The sequence below is a fragment of the Dromaius novaehollandiae genome, chromosome W (genome assembly GCF_036370855.1).
Source record: "Dromaius novaehollandiae isolate bDroNov1 chromosome W, bDroNov1.hap1, whole genome shotgun sequence".
Classification (NCBI taxonomy): Eukaryota; Metazoa; Chordata; class Aves; order Casuariiformes; family Dromaiidae; genus Dromaius; species Dromaius novaehollandiae.
The window spans coordinates 44,670,250-44,693,517 of NC_088130.1; the positions used below are offsets into that span (position 1 = coordinate 44,670,250).

The following is a 23,268-nucleotide window of genomic DNA, read 5'->3' on the forward strand; positions in this document are numbered from 1 at the left end:
AGAGATCCAATCCTGCTAAAGCCGGAACAGTTTACATTAAACAGTGACCTGATGCTCAGAGCTTCTGCAAGAAGCATCAATATACTTTGTATATTACCAGCTTTAAATATTCAGGGCTTAGGAGTCTGGACCCCATAAAGTCACAATGTTATTTAAAACAATAAATGTTTGGCTGTTTGTCTTGTGGCTTTTTAGGCTTCGGAATGTGCCTGGGTCATATTTCAAGTTTGTTTTTTCTTCGCAGAAAAAATGTATTTTTGATCAATTGACAAATAATTACAAGATACAAGAACCAAGCTTTTAATAAATTTTTATAATAGGCATCAAAAGGTCTAAAATAAAATCACAATAATTGGTGATGCTGCAATGGAACTTTGCCATTTCTGCAAAACATTAAAATAATGTCTGAAAGGATGGTAAATTGTAATAATTTGTAACCCTGTTGGCTAAGCTTTTTTGAGGTTATAAATGTGCAAGTAAAAGGTTTTTCTCCATTCCCCCTCATTTTTTTTTTTAAATAGTGTGTTTAGAAGGTGTCCTGAAGAGAAATCTTATGAGTTTAAGATGTTGTCTTTCTCTGTCGAAAGACATCATCCTTTAGAACTGTGTGTTTTACGGTGGTATCGTTTTCTTCTATTATTTTCTAGGCCGTTAGTTTATTTGGGCCTAAAAGTTTTTGCTCGGTTTGGGGTCGCCGAGTTTTTAAACTGTTCGGAAGCAACACTACGAGCCTGGCTGCAGATGATTGAAGCCAACTACCATTCCTCCAATTCCTACCACAACTCCACACACGCAGCGGATGTCCTGCATGCAACAGCGTTCTTTCTTGGCAAGGAGAGAGTTAAGGTATAATTTATATAAATATGTATGTATATATATAAGTAAAATAGATATCACCTAGGAGTCTTTTGGGCGAGGATTTCAGTGTGTTTGCTCATGTGCCAGCCTGAACACCTGCAGCTATGGTACTGCCATTTTAGATTTGTCATTCAAAAGTCATGTATTTACTTAAATAATGGTCCTGGCTTCATAAAGTTGCTCTACTCTTGAAGCCTTTTCCTGTGATGCATGCAGGCCCACACAATTTCTCTGAAGAGCCTGTTCATGTGAGGAAGGAATTTATACTTGTAACTGGCAACAATAGAAAAAAAATGCTTTTTTAATCTTTTGATAACTGACAGTTCTTTATGAAGCTTTGCAAAACACATAAGCTCTGTAGGAATATAGAGTCTCATTCAGACAAACGCACAAAGTAGAAGGACATCTACACGAGGATGCAATGTAGAGCTGTTGCTTAGGTGATGGCACAGTGAAAAGCTTCATTAAGGAAACAGAGTTTGGGTAAGGATGGGGTGGGGGGGCTTGAGGGAAGGTAATCTTGGTGCACAGTAAGTAGAAAATGGTTACAAAGAGGTAGGATCCCTGCACTCAAGCTTACACTTGCATGGTTATGGGTACACAGAAGTGATCAGATTTTATTGATTTTTGTGACACATGATTTTTCTCTCTCCTTTAGGGAAGCCTTGACCATTTAGATGAGGTGGCTGCATTAATAGCTGCCACCATTCATGATGTAGATCACCCTGGACGGACCAACTCTTTCCTGTGCAATGCAGGCAGTGAATTAGCTGTCCTTTACAATGATACTGCTGTATTAGAGAGTCACCACACAGCACTGGCATTTCAGCTCACAGCTAAAGACAGCAAATGCAACATTTTCAAGAATATTGATAGGTGGGTCTGCTGTAGAAGGGAAGGGGGTGGGGGAGGGGTCTGTGGATTGGTTATTTGGGGACTTTAGTTTGATGTGGATTGAGAGCTACTTTCCAATACAGAAGATGCTATTTGAATAGGTGCATTAATATGCAGCCTCTTGCAGAATCCTATGTAGACATTTGTTTTAAAAAGACTTTAATTTTTTCCCCATGCTCTGTATTTTGTAGCATTGCATGTTTTATATTGTTTGGAAGCATATAAAGATGCTTTGATGGATTACAGTGGCACGGTCCAATTGGAAGCCTCAAGGCTGCATGTGGCGCACTGCATTCTTGTTGCAGGAGCCGGGGAATGGCTTTTGGGGCATGTTTGTCACTCCAGCAGCCAGGTGGTGTGTGCTGCGCCTGTGCGCAGCCCGTGCTTGCTGGTGCTGCTGCAGTCACACATTGAGAGAAGGGAGGTGAAGCTGTGGGAGATGCAACAGCCCTCTGCTCCTGTGCATACCGATGGCCTGGGAATTGCCATCGTGTCAGCGTAGCTTGTGCAGGGGCAGGGTGGGAGGGAAAGGAATCAGGGCCTGACACCAACAGCTAATGGATTTGTCTACTCCACATGACGTTGTTTTTTAAAATAAATTTTGAGCTTTAAGTAGAGTTCGAAGCTAGCATGCAGTGCAATGGAAATGTGTTGGTGCCATTCCTGGAGGAATTGTCCTAGTATTACAGCATTTTGAAATAGAATTGTAATTTTTAATTGACTTTAGGGAATTGCTTTTCATCAGGTAAAAATAACAGAATAAACGCAGGACAGGAATTCAGGGCTGGAGGAACCTAGAGGAGTGATCTAGTCCATTCCTTCAGCCCCAGGCTGTTCATAATTTTTAAGGGAGCTGCTCATGTGGCTGCAGCCCCCAAGCCGTGTTTTGCAGTGCTCTCTGGAAAGGGACAAGGAAAGGACAGAGTTCTGTCTGGCAAGCTGGTGAGCAACAAATATTTTTCTTCCCTAGAAATCACTATCGGACATTGCGCCAGGCCATTATTGATATGGTTTTGGCAACAGAGATGACAAAGCACTTTGAGCATGTGAACAAATTTGTGAACAGCATCAACAAGCCAATGGCATCTGAGGAGAACAGCTCACACGTAAGTGCCCGCAGGGCACCCCTTTAGGCATTTTGGTGAAGTTTTCCAAGACAACTTTAAGTATCGTTTTCATTCATGTTGTATGGATTTCCATTGTGGTAATGTGCAAAAGACAATTGGATTTTTGACCTCACACCTCAAAGTGTGAGAAAATACTTTAGTTTTTCAATGTTTTCTGTAACTGGCTGTGCCCTGAGCTGATTTAAACACTTTCTTTTACAAGCCTTGCTTTCGAAGCTATCCTGTGTTCACAAAACATGGAGGTTGATGCTTTCATACATGCGACGTTCTGGGCATGGTGCCAAACTGGCACTTGTGCCTACAGTTACACACGTGGCATCACGCTTCTGAACGGCGGGGTTTGCCTGAGCCAGCTGGTGCCTCTGCGGAGGCTGTAACGGGGACCCTGTGCTGGCAGGCGTGCGGCGGTGTCAGCTGGAAGCTGCACACCAGGTGCTGTGACTCCATCACTTCTTAAGAGCTCTCCACCCAGAACCCTGCCCCATTCCTGCCTGTGCCAAGAGGTGTCTGTGCCTTACTCCCATCGGTTACTTACAACCTACTGCTCCACAGCCAGCCAGGGCTATTTCCTGAGATGCTGCTGGGTTCCCCAGCCCAGGCCCCTCATTAGCTTCTGCCGTTGCTTCTCAAGGCTGAGTGCTCAGTGTCTGACCAGTTTCTCTAGGGCAGCGTTACCCACCTAAGCAGAGATCATCTTATCCCTGCTTAGTGAAAACAGTGCCTTGCTAGAAGCACTGAAAAAAAATCAGATGAGGTTGATGGTCAATAGTATAAAATAGAAAAATTAGCTTCAGTCACTTCTCTGTAACTGGACCATTTACACTGTAGATTGTAATGGGTTCAGAAACGGGTCAGGTCGGGGGGGGGGAGGGGGCAGTTCATGGCTTTAGAAATAGCATTACCTCAGTTTAGCTGACCTGCTTCTAGGGAGAGCTGAGCTCCGTTTTCACAGCAGTTTGAGCGGGAAGTCACAAATGCTGCTGAACTTAATTGGCTCTGTGGAGACTTGGCACTGTCCCGCCCAGCGCTCCCAGGCTCTGGAGGGCTCTGCGCGTGGCGCTGCGCCTGAAGTAGCTCGATGCCTCGTAGTGCCAGAATGCCCACAGCACAGAAGGACAGGGTCTGGGCACTCCTGGGGTGCAGTGGAGCCTGTCCAAATCAAACTGGGGCCGCTCTATCACTGCTTCCGCGTTGGGGACACATCTCCTAGCACTTTCTTTACATGGGTTTTCTGTTGTGGCATAGGCTAACCCAGGACAGCAGAGATCCCACTTCAGCTCCAAGCAAGCAGAAAAGAACATCGGCAGGCCACTTTGCGTAGAATTAGCCACTTGCAGCTTTCTCTGTGCTTGCTTGTGCACCAGACCCCAGCTTGCTGTGAGCCTCTCGGTTTCTTTTTTTGCCCTCCGAGGTGGCACTGGGAAGCCTGGGTTCTTGGACAGCAGTTCATTTCTCCTCTGATAGCTTAAGCATATTTTGAATTGTTTCCCTACCCCCCCCCCCCTTTAAAATGTTTGTTTCCTGAGTGGTCCTGTAGGACTTCGATGCACAGTGTTCCCAAGCTCTGAACACATTTCTGGGAATCTCCCTTTTATCACATTAACGCATTTGCTCTAGCAGTTGTTAAGGTGTATTTAAAAGTTCTCCACACATTCCTCTGAAATCAGCATTTTTAAGCTATAGAAAGCATTTTCTTTGATTTACTTTATTTTACCAGTTTATAGCAGAGATTATTTTAAAAATGTACAAGAGTTGGAGAGCAATAAAACTACAGCACAAAGCCACTCCTATTACAGACTTTTTTTTTCCTAGTAGCAGTTTGTTCTGTTCCTTGTTGTTAATGGTGCCTCCTCCTATATTTGATCTTGAGCAGCAGTTAAGAAGCAGGTCTAATTTGGCAGCTCTTTGCTGGGCTACCCATGCTGAAAAAAATTAACTGTTAAACATAAAGTTAGAAGATTAATGCCCCAATTGGCAAGAATCACTGCAAAATATCTCCCCATAAACCACAAAGGCATTAATTTAGCAGTGGTGGTAAAAAGTATTTATGTTCAATTTTTGATTCAGAGTTGAACTTAGCAGCAAAGGGAAGCCATAATTACACAAATATATTATTTTGAAAATAGTATTAATGCCATGGTGAGCTGAGGTGGAGGCTTTTTATTACTCAATAAGGAATGTAATATACCTGTGTCCTTCTAAGCTGTTCAAGATCCAGAAGATGATGCCACAGCAGACTTGTAACAAATTCTCTGTCTCCTCCATCCACTCTCCAGAGCAATCACTAAGCAGTCCTGTGTTTTACTGCGTTCAGTCTGCCACGATTGCATTTTCCAGTGTTAGGCTCATAGGTTAGCCAAGATGCATCTAAGGCCAAAAAAAGTATTCCAGGCCTACATTCAAAATCCAGCACAAAAAAGGCACAGAAGCTATTTATTTCAAAACATACTAAAATTGAATGGCACAGACTTGCTCTTCTACCTCTAAAAGAAACACAGGCAATTCTGCAAGTCAGTTTACCCCTCTGTGCCCACCTCAGTTTTCTCATGTGACTGGAACCTAACTGTAAAAACTCAGGTAAGTAAAACAGCCCCTGCTGTCACTACCCCCAAAGCTAAACACATCGGAGTGACAGCGGCTCAGCAGCCATGGATGTGCGCGTGTACACGCACACACGATGCTTTTACTTGTGCTAGCAGGGATGTGGGCCACCAACCCTTATAACTGACTCTCTGTTACAGAGTGAAGGCAGCGACTGTGAATCTACAGCCAATATCAAGAATTTTCCAGATAACCAGACACTGATCAAGCGCATGATGATTAAATGTGCAGATGTAGCAAATCCATGCCGCCCCCTAGAGCTATGTATTGAATGGGCAGGGAGGATTTCTGAAGAGTATTTTGCACAGGTATGTGTATTTTTTATTTCCACTGAGAAAATGCATGTCAGCTGGTCTGCTAGTCCACATGATGTCTACCTGGACTTGGTATACAGTCCAGACATGCTTTTCTTCCCCACTTGGAACTGACTCCTGACTTTCATGCAGAAGAACTTACTGCAGTCAGTCAGTCAAAGTTAGCTAGTTTAAGTAAGTTTACCCTGAAGTCTGCAGTACCAAACACATTTACAGTTTTAACTTTCTCTGTCTGGCCAAACAAAATTATTTGACTAGTATTAATCAGTTTCACTGGCTGAAGTTCAAGCCTGTCACTGTTACAGGTTCTAGTCCCAATACCTTCCCTGAAGAGAGTGTGAGGAACGATTCTGTGCCTCATGAACCACTTGACTCACTCATCGGGCTGGCCTTTTCTCTTTTAAGCCAGTACCTTAACTGTGGTCACAGTAGGCAGATGATAGGGCAGTCCAGTACTGCAGGCATATGGGCAATGTTTATCACCTAGGATCCCTAAGAACAGAACTGAATAATATTTCTTAATATTCAATTTCTCTAACACAAATGCACTAGTTTCCTGAAAGTTAAATACTCTTTTAGCTCTTTGAACAACTGGTAGATTCTTAGTTTTTAATTTGCCAATAATGTGGAAATTAGTAGCTACAGCTGGAAAGACAGAAAAGTGGGGCATGCCTACCATCAAAATTTAGATTGCAGATGCAACAGTCATTACTGAGAAAAAGTAGTAGCTAGAGCCTAGAACATGTCTGAATTTCATTTTAATCCTTGAGAGTAAATCCTTTTGAGTATTTGATCGCTTTCTGGGAAAGATGCACACAAGTCATTTAGGTTGTATTCCCCCAGCAGTCAAGGTATCCTGAGCTAGCTTTAACTTGGCTATCTTTGGTATGAGTCTGCGAGCAGCAATATAAGGTGCTGAGAACTGTTCTGCTCTTCATTCACCTCATCTGGTAATTTTGGGGACTACTCTGATACCTAAACTATTAAAATGTTTTTTGTACTTAGATACTAAGACTGTTGAGCTGATTGGCTCCTCCACCATACTGAGCACAAGGAAAAGAAAAAGTCAACCTTCTCCCATTTGTGGGCACAGAGTTAAAGGGCATAGTCTGACTTCTATTAATCTTACACAAGACACAAGCAGAGGAAGTAGTGACAGCAACATCCCTCTTACTTAAAAAATAAATGGTTTGGAACAACCATCAGACATGTGGAGGAGGAGACTTCAAATCTGTCCTCTACTAAAGGAATCCAAAACTCCATCACCCATTTTTAGCTACTGTGCCCTAATCACCAGGTGAGCGTGTGTTCTGTCTCACTGAAGCTAAGAGCAATCACGGCACTATCCTACTGACGTACTGGTAGAAGGGAAGAGAGAATGATTTCAGTCCCTGCTCCAGAAGAAATAGGGCACATGAAACTACGGCCGTTCACTTCTGAGGTTCTAAGTTTTGTCTCAGATCTCCTACTGCACTGGTCTTAAGTAATTCATCTAATCCCTTGGCCTTTTGCTATTCTAGTGTGAAAGCCAGCAAAGCTCTGGAGGCTAACAGGAGTTTTGTTTTCTTAGACCGACGAAGAGAAAAGACAGGGTCTGCCTGTTGTAATGCCAGTATTTGATAGAAACACCTGCAGCATACCCAAGTCTCAGATTTCCTTCATTGATTATTTTATAACAGATATGTTCGATGCGTGGGATGGTAAGTAGTTTTGCTTTTTTCTTCCTCACTCTGAGGCAGAAATTTCTATAGCCTAAAATTAATTATTGCAAGCTGGTGATTAGCCCATTTCTCTCAGGGGCAGTAATTGTATATATAAGCAGTCCATATGCTACCCTACACAGAACCTGAGCAATGATTCTGTTGAAGCTGGTTTCACTGTACACAGTATAAGCTTCAGAGAAGTTAAGTACTCACCAGATGATCTATGTAAAGAAGGAAGGAGCAGTGGCTTGAAACTAAGTTTTCATCTGGTTTTTTTTTTTCTTCTTTTTCTTTTTCCTTTAACAAAGTATTTCTTTGAACAGCAGAAAAATGAGGTTACGGTGGTTTTGTGCTAGAATAATGTGATAGTCACCATACTCTAAGAAAGGGATTTGCTTAAAAAAGGAACAGACCAAAAAAAGAATAGAATTTTCGCTTTTAGCATTAGCTTACAACTAAAAGAGCAGATGAGATTAGAAGAATGTGAATTTCAGACACAGGCAAGGTTGCACTGTTGTTTTGCCCATTCTATATATATATATGTATATATATATATATATGTATGTATATCTAGTACAATGGTTTCCTCCTGTTCATTTCAGCATTTGCACATCTGCCTGTTTTGATGCAACACCTGGCTAATAACTATAAACACTGGAAAACATTAGATGAGTTAAAGTGCAAGAGTCTCAGGCTTCCATCAGAAAACAACAACTGACATTAAGGCAAGAAAAACGGACCTCTTGATCTACCAGTTTCACTGTGAATCACTTACTAACTTGGATACAAGAGGGATGGTGTTTTCCTTTCACGTGAACTAAAGACCGCAGCAAGAAGGAAATATTTTATCTGTCACTTTTAAACTGCTCTAAATTCTACAAAAAAAGATGTTTTCATAAAGGGTATGTAATCCAGAGATGTGTAAGAACTCTTTGGAACTATCATTTAGTGGCAGAAAAGGTAGTTTTAAAGGTAATTTCTACTACTGAATATGCATTAGTCAAATCTTGTAACTGATATAACTGTATTCACTAACACTTCACACAGCTATTTCTCAAGCAGAAGGGTAGTCTCGTCACCAGTAGAAAGAGAACAGGTTGACTAATAAGCATAAAAACCTCCTGCTTACCTCACATAAATTTGTTCCAACTCTGCATATCTTAGGCTCTTTGGCCCATAGTTCTAAAGAGAACATGCACACCACACCTCTAGCAATCGGATACAGTGAAAAAAACCTGCACCATTTAAAACAACTTTGTTTTTTTATTACACAGGCAGAGTATAAATCTGTCAAAGCACCACCTGTTCTCTCTTTTCCATGTAACATCTTGGTATTAGGAGTCAAATTTACTTAAAATTGCTTAAATAATGGAGGAAAAGAAGCATGTTCTATATAATTGGTGCCATTTGCATTTTTCTCTGCCTTCTTAAGAGATGTTACTGTGCAAAGTTTTATCAAATTTTACATATAAAACATTGTGGCAATGAACTGATCAACATCCTTTTTTATAAAGTGGTGTTTGTACACATGATCATCAGTTTTATTAAACCGAAATAAATTTTATGACAAGGCCATATATTGTGCTACTTATAGTATGAACCTGTTGCTTTTTAAAAAGAGTTTCCAGGTTATAAATTATATAACAGCATTATAATTTGTACTGCTTTTTTCCCCTCCTAATAAAATGCTGTTTTGTTTTGTGATGTAAAAAGTATTTCAAAAGATGTAAATAAGTTAGAAATTGAACATAGTTTTTCATTAGTTTTAAGACATGAAATTTATGCTAAAGCTTCCAAAGCACAAATGCATATTTTTGTACATCTCATTTTAATCACATGCAGAACATGAACATGAGTTCAAATTTTAGACTATTCTCAGATTTTTCAGTTAATAAATACTAGCAAAACTGCTGATTTTTAACACTGTGCACTCCAGGCTGCAGGTGAGCATGTCAAAGCTGTGGCTTCAGTTAAGGAGCTGGTTCATTACACATTAAAAGGAAAAGTCCCAAGATGCAGTCTTTACCTCCCTTGTGCTGTGTCAAGAATTGAACAAGGTAAAGGAAAAAAAATGGAACTTAGATGGCTGTGGAAGAAAAGTGACAGCGATTGTTGTTTACTGCAGGTAGCTTACATAATGTGCCAACCTTTTTTCTATGTTTTGTACCAAATTCCTGAAAAAAAAGGAAACATTCATAAAATGTATGTGCAGAGAAATGTATATAAGCTATATTTTTGTTAGACTTGTAATAGAACCTTACTTTTGTCATAGGTAAGGCAGGTTGCTGTGTATTAAAATGCTGCATTGTGTATATTTGAAGAATGGTGTTTTTGGTAAAGTACCTCTATTAATTATTTCTTAATATGTATTTCAACATTTTTCAATGGATTTTTATTCAGATAAGTTGAAACTCTGTTTTTTGTACCATAAACTGTTTGCTTTTATCATTTCTTTATTTAGAACTAGTGCTCTCAATGGTTGTATCTTTAATAGCCTAATGATTGAACTCTAGCTGCAGCTTGCATTAGAGAAAAGAATTTCACAAATTTTCAAAGCTTTATCATTAATTTAATTTGTTAAATACAGCATCACTGTAAGACCACAACCATGTAAAATACTTCGGTTCATTATTTTGTCACATTTCTGACACACGGAGGGAAATGTTAATGGTGGAAGGAACCTAAGAAATAAAGTTCAGCCTCAGTTCTGGTTCATGAGTTAAGGCTTTAATGTGGAATCAGTATATTTGTTGTGAGATCCTCCTGTTTGTTCCTCCAGCCAAAGACTAAGCAAAAATGTAATTTGTGTGCAGCGATGTCCTAATGTAGCCAAAGCTTCTTTAAGAGCAGAAGAATCAGCACAGACTAATTTTAATGTCCCAGTTTTGTCAGGTTTCCTGGACTCTAACCTGTCTACTTGACTAACAGCTAGTGCTTCATGTTATTGTCACTGCACAGATATTAAAAGAGCTTTCTCAGGTTTATACAAATATTAAGGATAAGTGTGATACATACCTTCATGAGGTGAAGATATGGAAACTTATTATAGGCTGAAAAATAAAATTTAAAAGCACACTAGATGGAAGCCACATTTCTAACCTGGTCACCCTAATTCTGCTCACTGTACTTCTCAACAGCAAGTGAAAAAAAATCTTATTTAAAATGAGTTGGCTAATATAGCCTTACTAACTTCATTGTTATGCTCAACATTCACATGTAAAACTTCTTTATTCAATTTAATACTTCTAACAAACTCAACCACGTTTAAAGAAAGAGACCATTGGGAGATCTATTACCAACTGAGCGTATCTAAGAACAATGGCACTTTTGATAGATGTAAATACATTTTAAGCATGTAGGAGTATTTAGGGCTGAATTACATCCCTGTAAAATGCACAATGAGTTTTGTGAACAGAACTGTTCAGTTAAATAGGACTGTTTCTCTACCAGGTATTCACTTAAAAGCATTCACATAAAAATGAAATAGTTGTTTTTCATGGTATAGGAAGAACAGATAATAAAAAGATGTTCCTTCTCTCTAGTTATAATTGATGATAGCATCTCCAGAAAAACTGTTTTATAAACTTTCTCTATAAAGTTTTAGTAAAAACACATGCATGCACGTATATACACACACACACACTCTCTCTCTCTCTCTCTCTCTTTATATGCAACTAAACAGTTATTTCTCACTTGAAACAAGAAAAAAGCCAGAGAGAAAGTGGTCTCCCTGAGGCTGTACCTTCACAGAGTAGCTAAAAATGCAATGCTTGCTGATAAAGACCAGATGAAACAATGTATTAGCTACAAGCTGGAGGAGTTAACATGCACCCCCCCCCCCCCCGGCCCCTGTTTAATAATATACCCACAAGGAATGTTATCATCAGTTGTAATTCAGATTTCTTTCCTATGCCAGTCTATAGCTACCTTGAGCAAAGAACATGCAGTTCAAGATTTAAAGCTGAGTTGTCCTTCCTAAATAGAAAGGAGAGGGGAATTTAACTGTATCTCCAGTTGTATTTTTTGGAAATGCCATCTTGGGATCTACACTCAACAAATAAGATTAGTTGTACAAGTTCACAAAAATTTGGGGGGGGGGGGGGGGGTGTATGTGCGTGCGTGCGTATAAAAATCTCCCAAAATGTTACCATCCCTCTGCTCTGCCTTCCAGGGATGATTTTGGTAGGAATCAAGAGGCAATGCCTGGATTCCAGGGGGGGGGGGGGGGGGGGGGGGTGCGCACGACACCCACAGGGCTAGGGAAGCAAATCTAAAAGGCTCTTTGGTTTCTTCTAGGAAGCTGGCACTTCCTCCTCTTGCTTCTACCCTTGTCAGGATCAGTTTATTCCTTTGTTTTAATTGGGGTTATTTATTTATTTATTTTTATGCCTACTTAGCTTTGTAGATTACTTCTCAGAACTTAAGGCTTTTTTTTTTGTGTGTGTGTACTTGAAGGCTTTATTTTTTTCAACTTTAAAATATTATTTGTCCTTACAAACTTTGTGCAGATTTCTCCGCACTCAGGCTTCAGCTAAGAATTTAGCATTCAGCTGGCAGATGTGGTTTGGCTGCAAGTGAACACACTAACCCCTGTTGCCTATGGAAGTATTTTACATCCAATACAATCCAGTGGGGCCAGTGCTTTTTTTTTTTTTTTTTAATTAGAGACAAATTAATTAGATGAATGCACTATAGAAAGACTAAGCTAAACCAGTCACACTTCATGATAGACATAGTAATGGTGCTAATACAAGCTCCACTGTAAATTAACCCACAGTAAAACTACATCTGCTGCAAACTAGCAGTATCTTTATACTACTACATTTTACCAAAAAATCAAAACCTGACAAACTGATATTGCCCACATTTCTTTCTTCCTCTTACCCTTGGTACAGGATAGCAACTTCAAATGCAAACATTAAAACTATTTAACAGTCTTTTTTGTAGATATTTAAGTCTGAGCCATCAATGACTAAAATCTAGCTTTAAGAAATAAATTACATAAAGCAGGAAGCCTCAGATTTGCTGATAGAAAAAGCCAAGTAAGCTTTAACCTGCAAAATTCTCCTTTGAGAAGAATAGCAGCAACTAACAAAAATACTAATTTAACATAAGACATTAAATGTAAACCTTAATGATAGTCACTTTCTAGTAGTTCAGACTTCCCTTCACACTCACATTTAATGCAGATCCAGTTTATGTACATTTACCCTGTATTCAAGTAACTTAGAATTTGAGCTGTGAGCCACCATTTTGTGCCAATTTCTGAAATAATGTTACACTGCGGAGTCTAGATTCCCGTTCACCATCCTTCCACAAAATAACAAGATGGTCAGCAGAGCACGTAGCCAGTCCTAGTTCACCAAAGTACAGGAACATCTGCAAAAAAACCCATAACTTGCTTAAAGCGCAGATTACAGCTAGACTAAACAAATGCATGAAATGAAACAAATGTCTGAAACAGTTCTGTTTGAAGTTGAACATCAGGTATGCAAAATTACAACACATACTGTTTGCTGTCTGCAAAAAAATCCAATACCCAACTAGATCTTTTATAGCATTCACATGTAAATCTATGCACACAATCCTCAGGCATCAGTCAATGCTTGAGTTCAATGAGGACTTTAAGTCACTATATGTTATTCTTTTCACACTGGACTAAATATATCACATAATCATGTGTTATTATTATTGGTTATTAAGTTTCTTGTGAATTTAGAAGGGCCCAAAGCTCAGGTCTCCCACACAGCTCTGCAGTGACAGACACATTCCCAGCCTCCAGAGCCACAAAGTCATAAGTTACAGCTGTTTAAGAAGAATCACTTCTAAAATTACATTAGTAAGTGATACTCACTTTTCCTTGCTCTTACTAAAGCTGACTTACCTGCACAGCTGATGAATGACCAATCAAATCACCAACTAACTCCAAGAAATACATAGTTGTGTTCTCCTGTGTCTTTTTAGCAGCTTGATTTGCCTGCTTGTTTGCCCTTCCAAATCCCCACATGTTGAAAAACCCTGGAAAAAGAGTAAATCCTTCCTTTTATTTGGCAATAATCACAAATACAGTTTCTTTCCTCGAGCTCAAAAGAGAGCTATGAGAGTCACAACTCAAAAAGCAGGACAGGCTGTACAGCAAAATGACAGAAGATTTTTACTATGCAGCATTTCTACATCTGGATTATTCATCTCAAGGGGTAAGGGAAATTTAGCTACTTTGTTCCTTGTCCTTACTAAGCATGATAGGGCAAGCATGTTGAATTACTCACCTGGATGACAAGACACGGATTTAGCAAGAAATCCAGGAACTGCCTATATGAACTAACTGAACAGCAAGAGCAGCTAGAGGACAGCGATGTTTACTTTTGCTCTGTCCTCCTAGACTGACTGGTTGTCACTTGTGCAAAGACGAGGAGAAAAATAAGGCACCAGTCTCTCACCTGTGTGTCCTGCACTAATGCATTAGAATGCTGGCTTATGGGTAACAAGCAAGTTTCTGATGCTGAATCCTTGTTTTTATACTGCCCACGTTCCCCTTCAGATTTAAAACAATCACCCAAACTGGAGTGTAAAGATAGCCTTCTGCATGTTCCACTAAGGCTGCAGGAAGACACGCATCTGTGCCCAAGCCTCCTCCACAAGAACTGTGTAACTATACTGACAGAAGCAGGAAAGTTGGGTGCTGTACACAATGCAACTCAGACCTTCTTCCTGGCTTTACCTCAGCCCCCTCAGCACACAAAACAAGAGGTGTGCTAAACCATGGCCCTGGTGCAAGGGAGATAACAGAGATGAACAATTACTTAGGGGATTCCTTAAAAAGAAAACAGCAAATCAACAGCAGTTCACCCATCTCAGTGCTGTATATGGTTCCTTTCAAATCTCTCTCTCCAATTATGAAAATTCTAGACATCCAATGTGAAACCAAATGCCACGTCACAATAAGAAGCTGAGCTGTACAGATCAGCTGTGATTGGCAATACTGGGGATAGAACATCCCAAAAAAGCGTTTCTAAATCAACCCAGACAGTAAAAAAGGATTTGCAAAAACACTAGCATTAGACAGGATCCTTTAAAAAATTACTATCAGCTGGTGAGCAGCCAGCCAGACTAAATGCATCCAGAAATTATACACATCTCTAATAAAAATCCTAGAAGACAGAGAAAAACAGCTCATGACTGTTGCCAGTCACGCAGTACAGATGGCTCCAATTGTACTGTCCAGAGCATCTGTCCACGACCCCTACTACCAGTGCCCAGCACAGCTGCTGGCCTAGTCATAGGCTAGCAAGCACTATGCAGGCAATGCCTGCATGCAGAAGTGCTTCCGAAATCACAAGCAGCTAGTAGCGAGGACTGGAACATCCAGAGGTAGTATGCAAGTAACGCTGTGCAGACCCTCAAAGGGAGTCCCAGTGTTATTCCAAGTTCAGGAAGGAGATATGGAAAACATGTTTTTCTGTGCCAACTGCTCATTTGCAAACTTGTCTTTAGTTTTCTTCAAAAGCTCTTACAGTCTTTACTCTTGCATGCTAGAGTATCCTGGCTACACTAGCCCTATAAGTACGAGGATACAAGTAGATCAAGGTTTGTAGGGAGAGGTAATAATTTTCACTAGACCAGCTGATAACACTGGAAACTCTAGATAAGCTTTATGGCACACAACTGCTTCACTCAGATCTTGTAGCTTCCCAAATCAGACCTGGAGAGCTTGTCCGCCCAACATCCTGTTTAGTTTCCCACCCACACCTGCATCAGTTGGTCTAACAAAAGACATTAGCTCTTCTGAAAGAGCCTGCAAGCCTTTCTGCCATTGAATATTGAGTTCACTACTTTTTTTATACATGCTCTTTCCCCCCCACCACTATGGGCAAACCTGTTGGAACCGGCTCAGCTGGTAGCTGCTGCTTTTCTCGGAGCTCCCAAATGCGAACACTGCCATCTTCTGAACAGGATATCAGCTGCCTATCAAAACAGTTAATAAGGAGCACTAACTCAGATACTCACTCATCTGTGCAAGTCACCTTGTGAAGTTTCTATAAAAGGCACAGCAAGTTCCTCAGGTTCTACACAAGTTTATTACAACTCTTAAAATGTAGCAGGATGGCCAGATTTTTCATATAAAACAAACTGTATTTGTAGTATGAGAAACTACAATGGACTTGGAAAATAAGTGGGGGAAAAAATACACGTTTTTTATCTCATTTTAAAAGCATATTGCTCTGTAAAACAGAAGAGCCTAGACTCTGCAAACACAGACACACAAACTGACTCCAGCAAGCTTACATATGTTAACATGTTATATGTTAACAGCTTAGAACAGCGTATGTATTTGCAAGATAAATGCCCTAGTTTTTATTTTCTGATAGACTTCCTATATAAAAGTATAAAGGGATCTAACATCACAACCATTAGATTATACATATGTAGCAAGTTGGCAATTTTATTTTGATGAATTTGCATCTTGGCTGTTGAAAATAAGTTCTAGCCAGAAATCTGGCACTAACGAAAAAAGACTGGAAGTTATTATTTTCTGTTAATACATTTTGACTGTTCAGAAATGTTTAGTGAAAAATATTTAATGAAGCTGCCGTAGGCCTTTGTGTTGCTTTATAGAAGTAAAATGCCATTAAGCTATATTTTCACAGTGTAGACAAAAGTGTTTTACTAAGTCTGATTTTTGAAAATAGGAAAGCTATTTTTCTTTGAACTTGTGCATCAGGCACACTGGATTATGTTATTTCACATTGAATTACAACAATATATTTTAAAAAATCAGTTCAAACAAGCTCCATCTAATAAAAGCAGATCAAACTAAAGATCAAGCCCCCTATACTAGAAATTAGATGCAGCTCTGCAGACTGTCTCTAGCCACACTTCCAAGTCTTGCATTTCTTCACTGCATTACAAAATGTACCATAACTTGTACCTGTTTGGAAGTTTTGCAATGTGCAGTACAGAGGAGTCATGAGCAGTTTTCTGGCAGGCAATCACACGCTTCATTTGAAGACTATATACGTATATGCCTTTCCCAACAGCAGCAAACACACACTGGAAAGAAAATTCAATGGAACAACTTACAGAAACAGACACTGAAATATCACCCTGCCAATAATGGATTTCCAGTGGTGCTATGACATCATCTAGCCATCATTATCTGGCTTTTTTCCGTCCTCATGCTACTGCTTTACCCTACACATATGGAAACAGCAAGTTACAGAAAAAGCATGGATGTTCAGGAAACAACAGGTACTCCGCTACACTCTAAGCAGTTGTAGTATCTTTATATTTTTTCCTGTATCTAAGTCTAAGAATAAACCAAGGATACAAAAAAAAAAGTTTCTGCAAGTAAATATTTATAGTCTCATACTGAAACAATACTCTGGGTGTACAATCAGTATACACGATAAATATTTGGTACGAAACATGGGAGTGCAAAACACTCCCATTCAGTACATTTTTGGTTTTTTGGACATACCTTGTTTAGGTGATTACATGCTGGATCGTCTCCCTGAATGGCCTGCTTCCATCTGTTCAGCCTTGACACTAATGGCTTATAAGCAGTTCACACTACACACTTGTCAACATTCTGTAAAAGGAGTGTCTGCTAATCCTGTCTCTTTGGCTAAAACTTCCTTTATATATTCAATAGTGTTTTGACAGACACTGGTTCAACTCTCTTTGTCCATGTTTTCATTTCTTATGCACATCTGGGGTGGGAGCTTTGAAACTCTGAAATTAAGCTCAGATTTCAAATAGCACTCCCTCAACAAAGGAAAAAACACTGAGCCTGTTTTAATTATTTTCCCAGTTTTTGTGTGAGGGTCAGTTCAATGGCCTTCGTCATCACCTTTCATCAGCCTTTTCTCTCTACCAGCCTTCCGCCTTGAGACAGGCTCTTAAGTTTTAAATAGCATGACTGCTCTGCAAAAGGTGCTCTTCACAGATTAGACTTTCATTTACACAATCTGGCAAAGCCCTGGTTATCTCACGCCCTAGAAAATAACAGGTGTTGGAGCATGAATTGTACACAGATCTTAACAGGCAAGCTAAAAACACATACACACCCATCAGGGCAGCAAATGCACTCCTTAGCACTCTTTCTTAGTAGTGCAGAGCCTTTTCACCAACCCATTTGTTTCTGCATGATGTTTTGCCTACAAGCTCCGTATCAAATTAGATGAGTTCACCTTCTCTAACTACTTAACTACCAAGCCCGCCAACAGAGTTCCTAACAGAGAATCACTTTTTTTTTTTTTTTTTGGTGAAGAACAGTGTTACTGCTTTTAGATAGCTGGTAACAAAGTAATTCATCATAGGAATCCATTTCTTCACTTTTTAAAGGGGAATTTCACAACACAGACAGATCTCCCCTACAAGCACCTTCTATTTCAAGATATCACACTAGAACCACCTTTTCTTCCTACCACTCAATAGTTGGAAATAGATAAAAATATACTCAGAAACTCACGGCCAGAAAAGCTCTGCAGCAACTTGTTCAGGTAACCACTACGAAGGGAAAAGAGTCATGAGGCAGCCCCAGATCCCATGTTCAATGTTTTAACTACTTCTAAACTTCCCAAACAGCTTTTTCCCTACAAGCAATTTTTTTCTCCCTTAAATCTCATCTTGCAGATTTCAAGCAGGGGCTCAGAATGTTTTGAAACCAAATCGTAGAACTTCTTCAGAACAAGATCACCTCGTTGCTCTTTCAAGAGTTAAGCACCCAGGACAGAAGTAGAGGAGATGCTACCTTTAAAGACAACTATGCCTCTTTTTTCCCCCCCCTCAATGCTTCTCTCTCCAGTGTTTTAGGGCTGCTCTTTTCATAAAGAGACAACTGCACTGAGTGACCATTCAGCCCTCAGCATACATTCAGGCTTTTCCACAACTTTACTCTGTGATAGCTCACTTCACTGAATGCATTTCCAGGAATCTCTTAATCATTCCCCAGCAATGCACCTACAGGCCCCAGAACAGAATCTCACTGTACCCAACAACAAAGCATCTTCTCTTGCACCACTAACAGTTGGTAACATTTCACAAAAGTAAATAACAACCTGAGGATTCTTAATGTTTCCAGAACAATAACTGGGTTCTGCCTAAACATTGTGACCAAGCACTCCTGGATTATCTCCAAGACATGATTACAGTAGACTCTGCATTTTGGACCCATCTTTGTGCTCTTTACAATTAAGTATACTGCTCAAGCCTGTCTGAACAGAAGCAGCAGGATTTATTTACTACTGTGCACAGACTGTAAATATGCCTATTGTTTAATTCATTTTATAGTACCCTCAGCTGTAACTGTCCAAGAGGGGCATATTTTGGAAACTGCAATTCCAGAACCATGGATTAAGAAAGATGTATGCCATCAAAACACACACCTCTTCTTAATATCTTTCCAGTGGTACTGTAAACAACTAATACATCTTCTTTTGTCAGTCAAAAACAAAAGCTGTTGTGACAATCCATTATGTTAGTTCTCAGACCATCAACATATCATAACCTTGATTTGGCTCAATGACCAAAATTTTAAATAAAAACTGCTGATTGTATTAAAATAGTTATGCACATTTTAAATAATCCTCTTCCATTACTCACTGCAACAACCAAACTGAAAATACAAAATTAAAACTCTCAGCCTTCTATGGTAAGGCCATGCTGGCTTGCTCAGAGTACTCTCTGTTTAAAGCTTTTTACCTCCTCATCAGATGTTAAGTGTTGAACTGAAGTTTCATTTGGGCTTTGGGATAACTTTATTTCTGGCTGTGCATCTGTGTGGAGAGAAGAGTCCCAGAAGTTGCACTCGGATGCTTGCTTTGTCCAGTCAAATGCATCCCAAACTATTAATTCACCCACATGAGAACCTGTCACAAAAGTCAAATCTAGAAAAAAAACAACACATAAAAATCATGTGATATAAAGAATCCATTTCACGTAAGGTTACAGCCCTAGAAAATTATAGTAAGTGAGCCCATTTTAGAGTGAAGCTATTTAGAATGTATAGTATTTAACCAACTGGACAAAATCCTCTCCCCTTGAGTAAAAACTCATTTGATTACCTGGCACACCTTAAATCAGCAAAAGGAAATCAGCTCTCTCCTGCAAAATTAAAACTAGAATGGAGAATATTCACCTGCCACAACACACAGTATGGCAAAGGCAAGGAACACCAGCAGAATTACGTACAAGTATTGTGAAGTTCATTTGCTGCCCACATGCAAAATCGTTCTATTCCTTGGACCAGTAGTTAGGTCAGCAGCTCTTGGGTGCAACAAACAAAGTATATATTTGCCATGATAAGAAATACAGATCAGAAACTAAAGAGGTGAGTTAACGGCAGGACTGAAGTAGCTTCCTATGAATTTGTTAATCACACATAGAAAGGAACTGCTCCAGCAATACAGCAGATAGCACACTGCCTTAATGGAAACACACAAAACCCCAGAAACTACTATCATAGAATACAAGCCTTCTTTTTAGCTGTCCTCACTGTACCACAGTCCCTTTGTCAACCTGTCTGACACAAAAAAGCCAAGGACAAAGGTACACTCTCCATCCCACAGGGAATAACCTGTCCTGGGCTCAGAGGGAGCTCCAGAGAAAGACAAAAAAGATCCCAAAGTAGAAGGGGTACTTGTAGTAGGGCAGATGCAGGAGATGTTAAAAAAGGAAGAGAATTTCAGGTAATAGGTCAGTATTGCCCTAAGGAGGAGTTTTAGACTGCATCAGCTTTCAGATCCTCTAAATAGTGGATATATATGCAGGCCCACATCCTCACACCCAAAACTTTCAGTTACTTTGGACTACAATTGCAAAGGGACGTAGCTGTATATATTAAATTTTAGATATCAGAAGGAACAAAACAAACAAAAAGAACATTTTAAACTTTCCCAACAGGAAGACCAGCTGGAGTTCTATTCCTGTCACTGACATTGCCTTTTTTGAGCCAATTCTAAACCATAATCTGCCTGGTTTCATTTCACCACTAATACATAGGTAAAGCCATTACATGTTTACATTTCACTATCTTTGTAGATACACAGGAAGGTTCATCTACTAGTTAGGAAGTTTCATTCCAGTTACGAGTCTGGTCACAACAAAAACACCACAGTTGAAATATTCCACTGACAACTAACAACACTACTAATAAGTCGCCAATCTTACCATTAACACTGACCAACGACAAGATGTTATCCTGATGGTCAACAAGGCGTTTTACTTCAAGGACATTCCAACCTTCAGGTCTATCAATCAACCTAAAAATGACTTCAGAGACAGACAGAAAAATTGTCTAAATAAGCTTTATCATCCAGAGTAAAATGTAGTTATGTTTAGATTAGTTATGTTTAATTAAAACACATCTTTTTAGATAGTCACAAACTAAAGCATATTATAAGTGAGAGTGCAAGATGTACAAGGCAGCTTACAACAATCTCTTTAACTGGTTTCCTCATAACATGCAAAGAACATTTTTCAAAGAATTTCTTGAAAAAGCTGTTTTACAGTCTCAAGTAAAAATTCAGATACTTTAAAAATTAATATAGGATTTTCATTTTTAACTACTATAAAACTGGAATCGCTTATGGTGCTATTATTAACATCTCTCATTACTACAACTGCAGGATAAAACATTTCAGCCTAGTAATTTTGGAATTCAGAGAATCAATCAACATCACAAGCTGTAGAAAACAGAAGTAAAAACTATTAGATTTTTTAGTGATAAATAATCTAAAAAAGAAACATCTTTCTTAAGCACTTCATCTGACTGACTTATAATATTCAAAAGGATGCAATATCCTCTAATAAGTCCATCAAATTTTCCAGGAATTAAGGCTTTATTTTAACCAGCCCTCGAATTTCATTTATGCAGTCTCGAGGGGACTATAAAAGAACAGTGGGAAGTTCAGATAAAAGTTCACATTAAATACCAAAGTCTAAACACAAGAAGTCTATTTTTATTTTGTTCCCGATTCTTTGATCAGAACACCAGATTGCTGAGTATTTAAACATATTGAGCAAAATCTGATGTTTTGTTGACTCAGTGTATACTTTACCTCCCGGAATTTTTTCCATATTCTGATCTCTGAATGCTTTCATAAAATACTCTCATTTTCAACAACCCTCCACACTGACAACTAGCAAGAGATTCACAGTTTGCATACCTAGAAAAGCCTCCCTCTGAGTGAGCATCAGAAACCATCACATTGTCTCATTATATTCTTGTTATTATTTCATTGGCAGTATCTTGCACTCACGATCCTGGAATAAGGATGCTCTAGGGAAGCCTAGTAAGTGCAGAGTCAAACTGGGGAAGTAATCTGACAGCTCAGATAGTGAGTTCCAGACGTTCTCCTGAAGGGGAAATGCAGGTCTCCACAATCAGAACTGGACAGGTGGCATAACAGTAGTAACAAAGTATATAGAAGAGTTTTATCTGCAAATCTCAAGGAACCTCCTGAAGGAAATAAGCATGGTCTGCCAGTCTGTCAAGTGAGGGAGAGGGAACGAGGTTGCTGATCACTGTCTGATACCATCTACTTCACCTTTACAATTCCAGCAGCATGGTCTGCACACATATCTCTGATAAGCAGCCAATGACAAAACATGAAGATTTACCAGAAAAGCAACATACTCACTTAGCTCTTTGCCAACAGCTGCTGCAACACAATTTTTAGGCAATTCAACCAAAGCACTGATACCTTTGAAAAATACAGTAAATAAGAGAGAAAAGGATATTCATTGACCAAATGAAATTGCAGTGAAATAACAATTCCTTTTTTAACATATATGAAGTTATTCACACTCCCCTTCCACAAATAAGCTAATAGCAAAATACAACCATAGTACATGGAGTGAAAGTAAAATTGCATCAGAAAAGAACAGATTACCTCAGACAGAGGTAATCAAGAAGTTTGATTCAGGATCCAGCAGAATTTGAACACCAAACATCAGGAAGGAGGTGAAGCCGGGAATAAATAACCTTTTTATTTTAAATAGAGCTAGGATGTTTATGTTCTAATGGTGGAAAATATTAAGAATGCCATGGTAACTATCGAGACTGTAAACATATGCAGTACCAAAGTTACTATATACTGATATATACACAGTATGCATGAGACTAATCTTGTACCTATTCTGGTTCAGCTGGCCCTGCACAGTTTGACTCAATTTTTAAATATCCAGCCTTGCTGTTAGTCTGCCTTCACCATGCCTAGACTTCCCCCAACCTGTGCCGCAACACATTTATGGGAAAATTCCCCAAGCAATAAGTAATCTCTCCATTTTCCCACAAAGGAAGCAAGGCATTAGCAGGGAAGAGAGGGCCCACACTATAAATCCTATCGACTCCTTATACAAAAGTTTCAATAGCACTTCATGCTAAACACTACAACACCACTTGCAACTTGTATTTGGCATGATATCCCGTATCAAACCAAAATAAGTATCAGTATTTTGAAAGATTCTGAGGTTTTGCCTACCACTACTCTGTTCTATGACAAAAATATGGAAAAACACTGGTTCCAGCTTTGACTTTGATTCACAGCTTCCTAGATGTCTTTGTCAAGCATGACAATAATATGCAAATATTTTCTTTGCATGGCTGGATAATACATAAGCTTATTACTAGAAAAGTATGATTGATATTGAGATCTGATTACATTTACTATATTTCTATCACAACCTCCATTTTGTATATAAAATGTACTGATTTTTAATAATAAAGCTTTACTACTTTCCCACTACTTATCTTAACTAAAGGGAAAA

At 39.2% G+C, this 23,268-nt stretch overlaps 2 protein-coding genes across 11 annotated transcripts in view; one reads left to right on the forward strand and one right to left on the reverse strand.

The window, feature by feature from the left end:
- LOC112987044 (high affinity cAMP-specific and IBMX-insensitive 3',5'-cyclic phosphodiesterase 8B) overlaps positions 1 to 10,215 on the forward strand; it is a 93,162-nt gene extending 82,947 nt beyond the window's left edge. For 8 of the 9 annotated variants that reach the window (XM_026106713.2, XM_026106710.2, XM_026106711.2 and 5 more), the window contains 6 exons: positions 648 to 846; positions 1,517 to 1,734; positions 2,723 to 2,858; positions 5,621 to 5,788; positions 7,365 to 7,494; positions 8,100 to 10,215. In XM_026106713.2, coding sequence (XP_025962498.2) covers positions 648 to 846; positions 1,517 to 1,734; positions 2,723 to 2,858; positions 5,621 to 5,788; positions 7,365 to 7,494; positions 8,100 to 8,215 — 967 coding nt within the window. In that variant the 3' untranslated portion in view covers positions 8,216 to 10,215. Of the gene's footprint in view, positions 1 to 647; positions 847 to 1,516; positions 1,735 to 2,722; positions 2,859 to 5,620; positions 5,789 to 6,799; positions 6,930 to 7,364; positions 7,495 to 8,099 lie in introns of those variants that run through there. The other variant, XM_064500281.1, reaches the window with a different exon arrangement.
- LOC135323555 (WD repeat-containing protein 41-like) overlaps positions 4,566 to 23,268 on the reverse strand; it is a 30,516-nt gene continuing 11,813 nt past the window's right edge. For both annotated transcript variants that reach the window (XM_064500282.1, XM_064500284.1), the window contains 7 exons: positions 22,140 to 22,202; positions 20,668 to 20,769; positions 19,201 to 19,385; positions 16,427 to 16,548; positions 15,374 to 15,462; positions 13,382 to 13,515; positions 4,566 to 12,876 (listed from right to left, as the gene is read on the reverse strand). In XM_064500282.1, the coding sequence (XP_064356352.1) occupies positions 12,724 to 12,876; positions 13,382 to 13,515; positions 15,374 to 15,462; positions 16,427 to 16,548; positions 19,201 to 19,385; positions 20,668 to 20,769; positions 22,140 to 22,202 (848 nt within the window). In that variant the 3' untranslated portion in view covers positions 4,566 to 12,723. The remainder of the gene's footprint in view (positions 12,877 to 13,381; positions 13,516 to 15,373; positions 15,463 to 16,426; positions 16,549 to 19,200; positions 19,386 to 20,667; positions 20,770 to 22,139; positions 22,203 to 23,268) is intronic.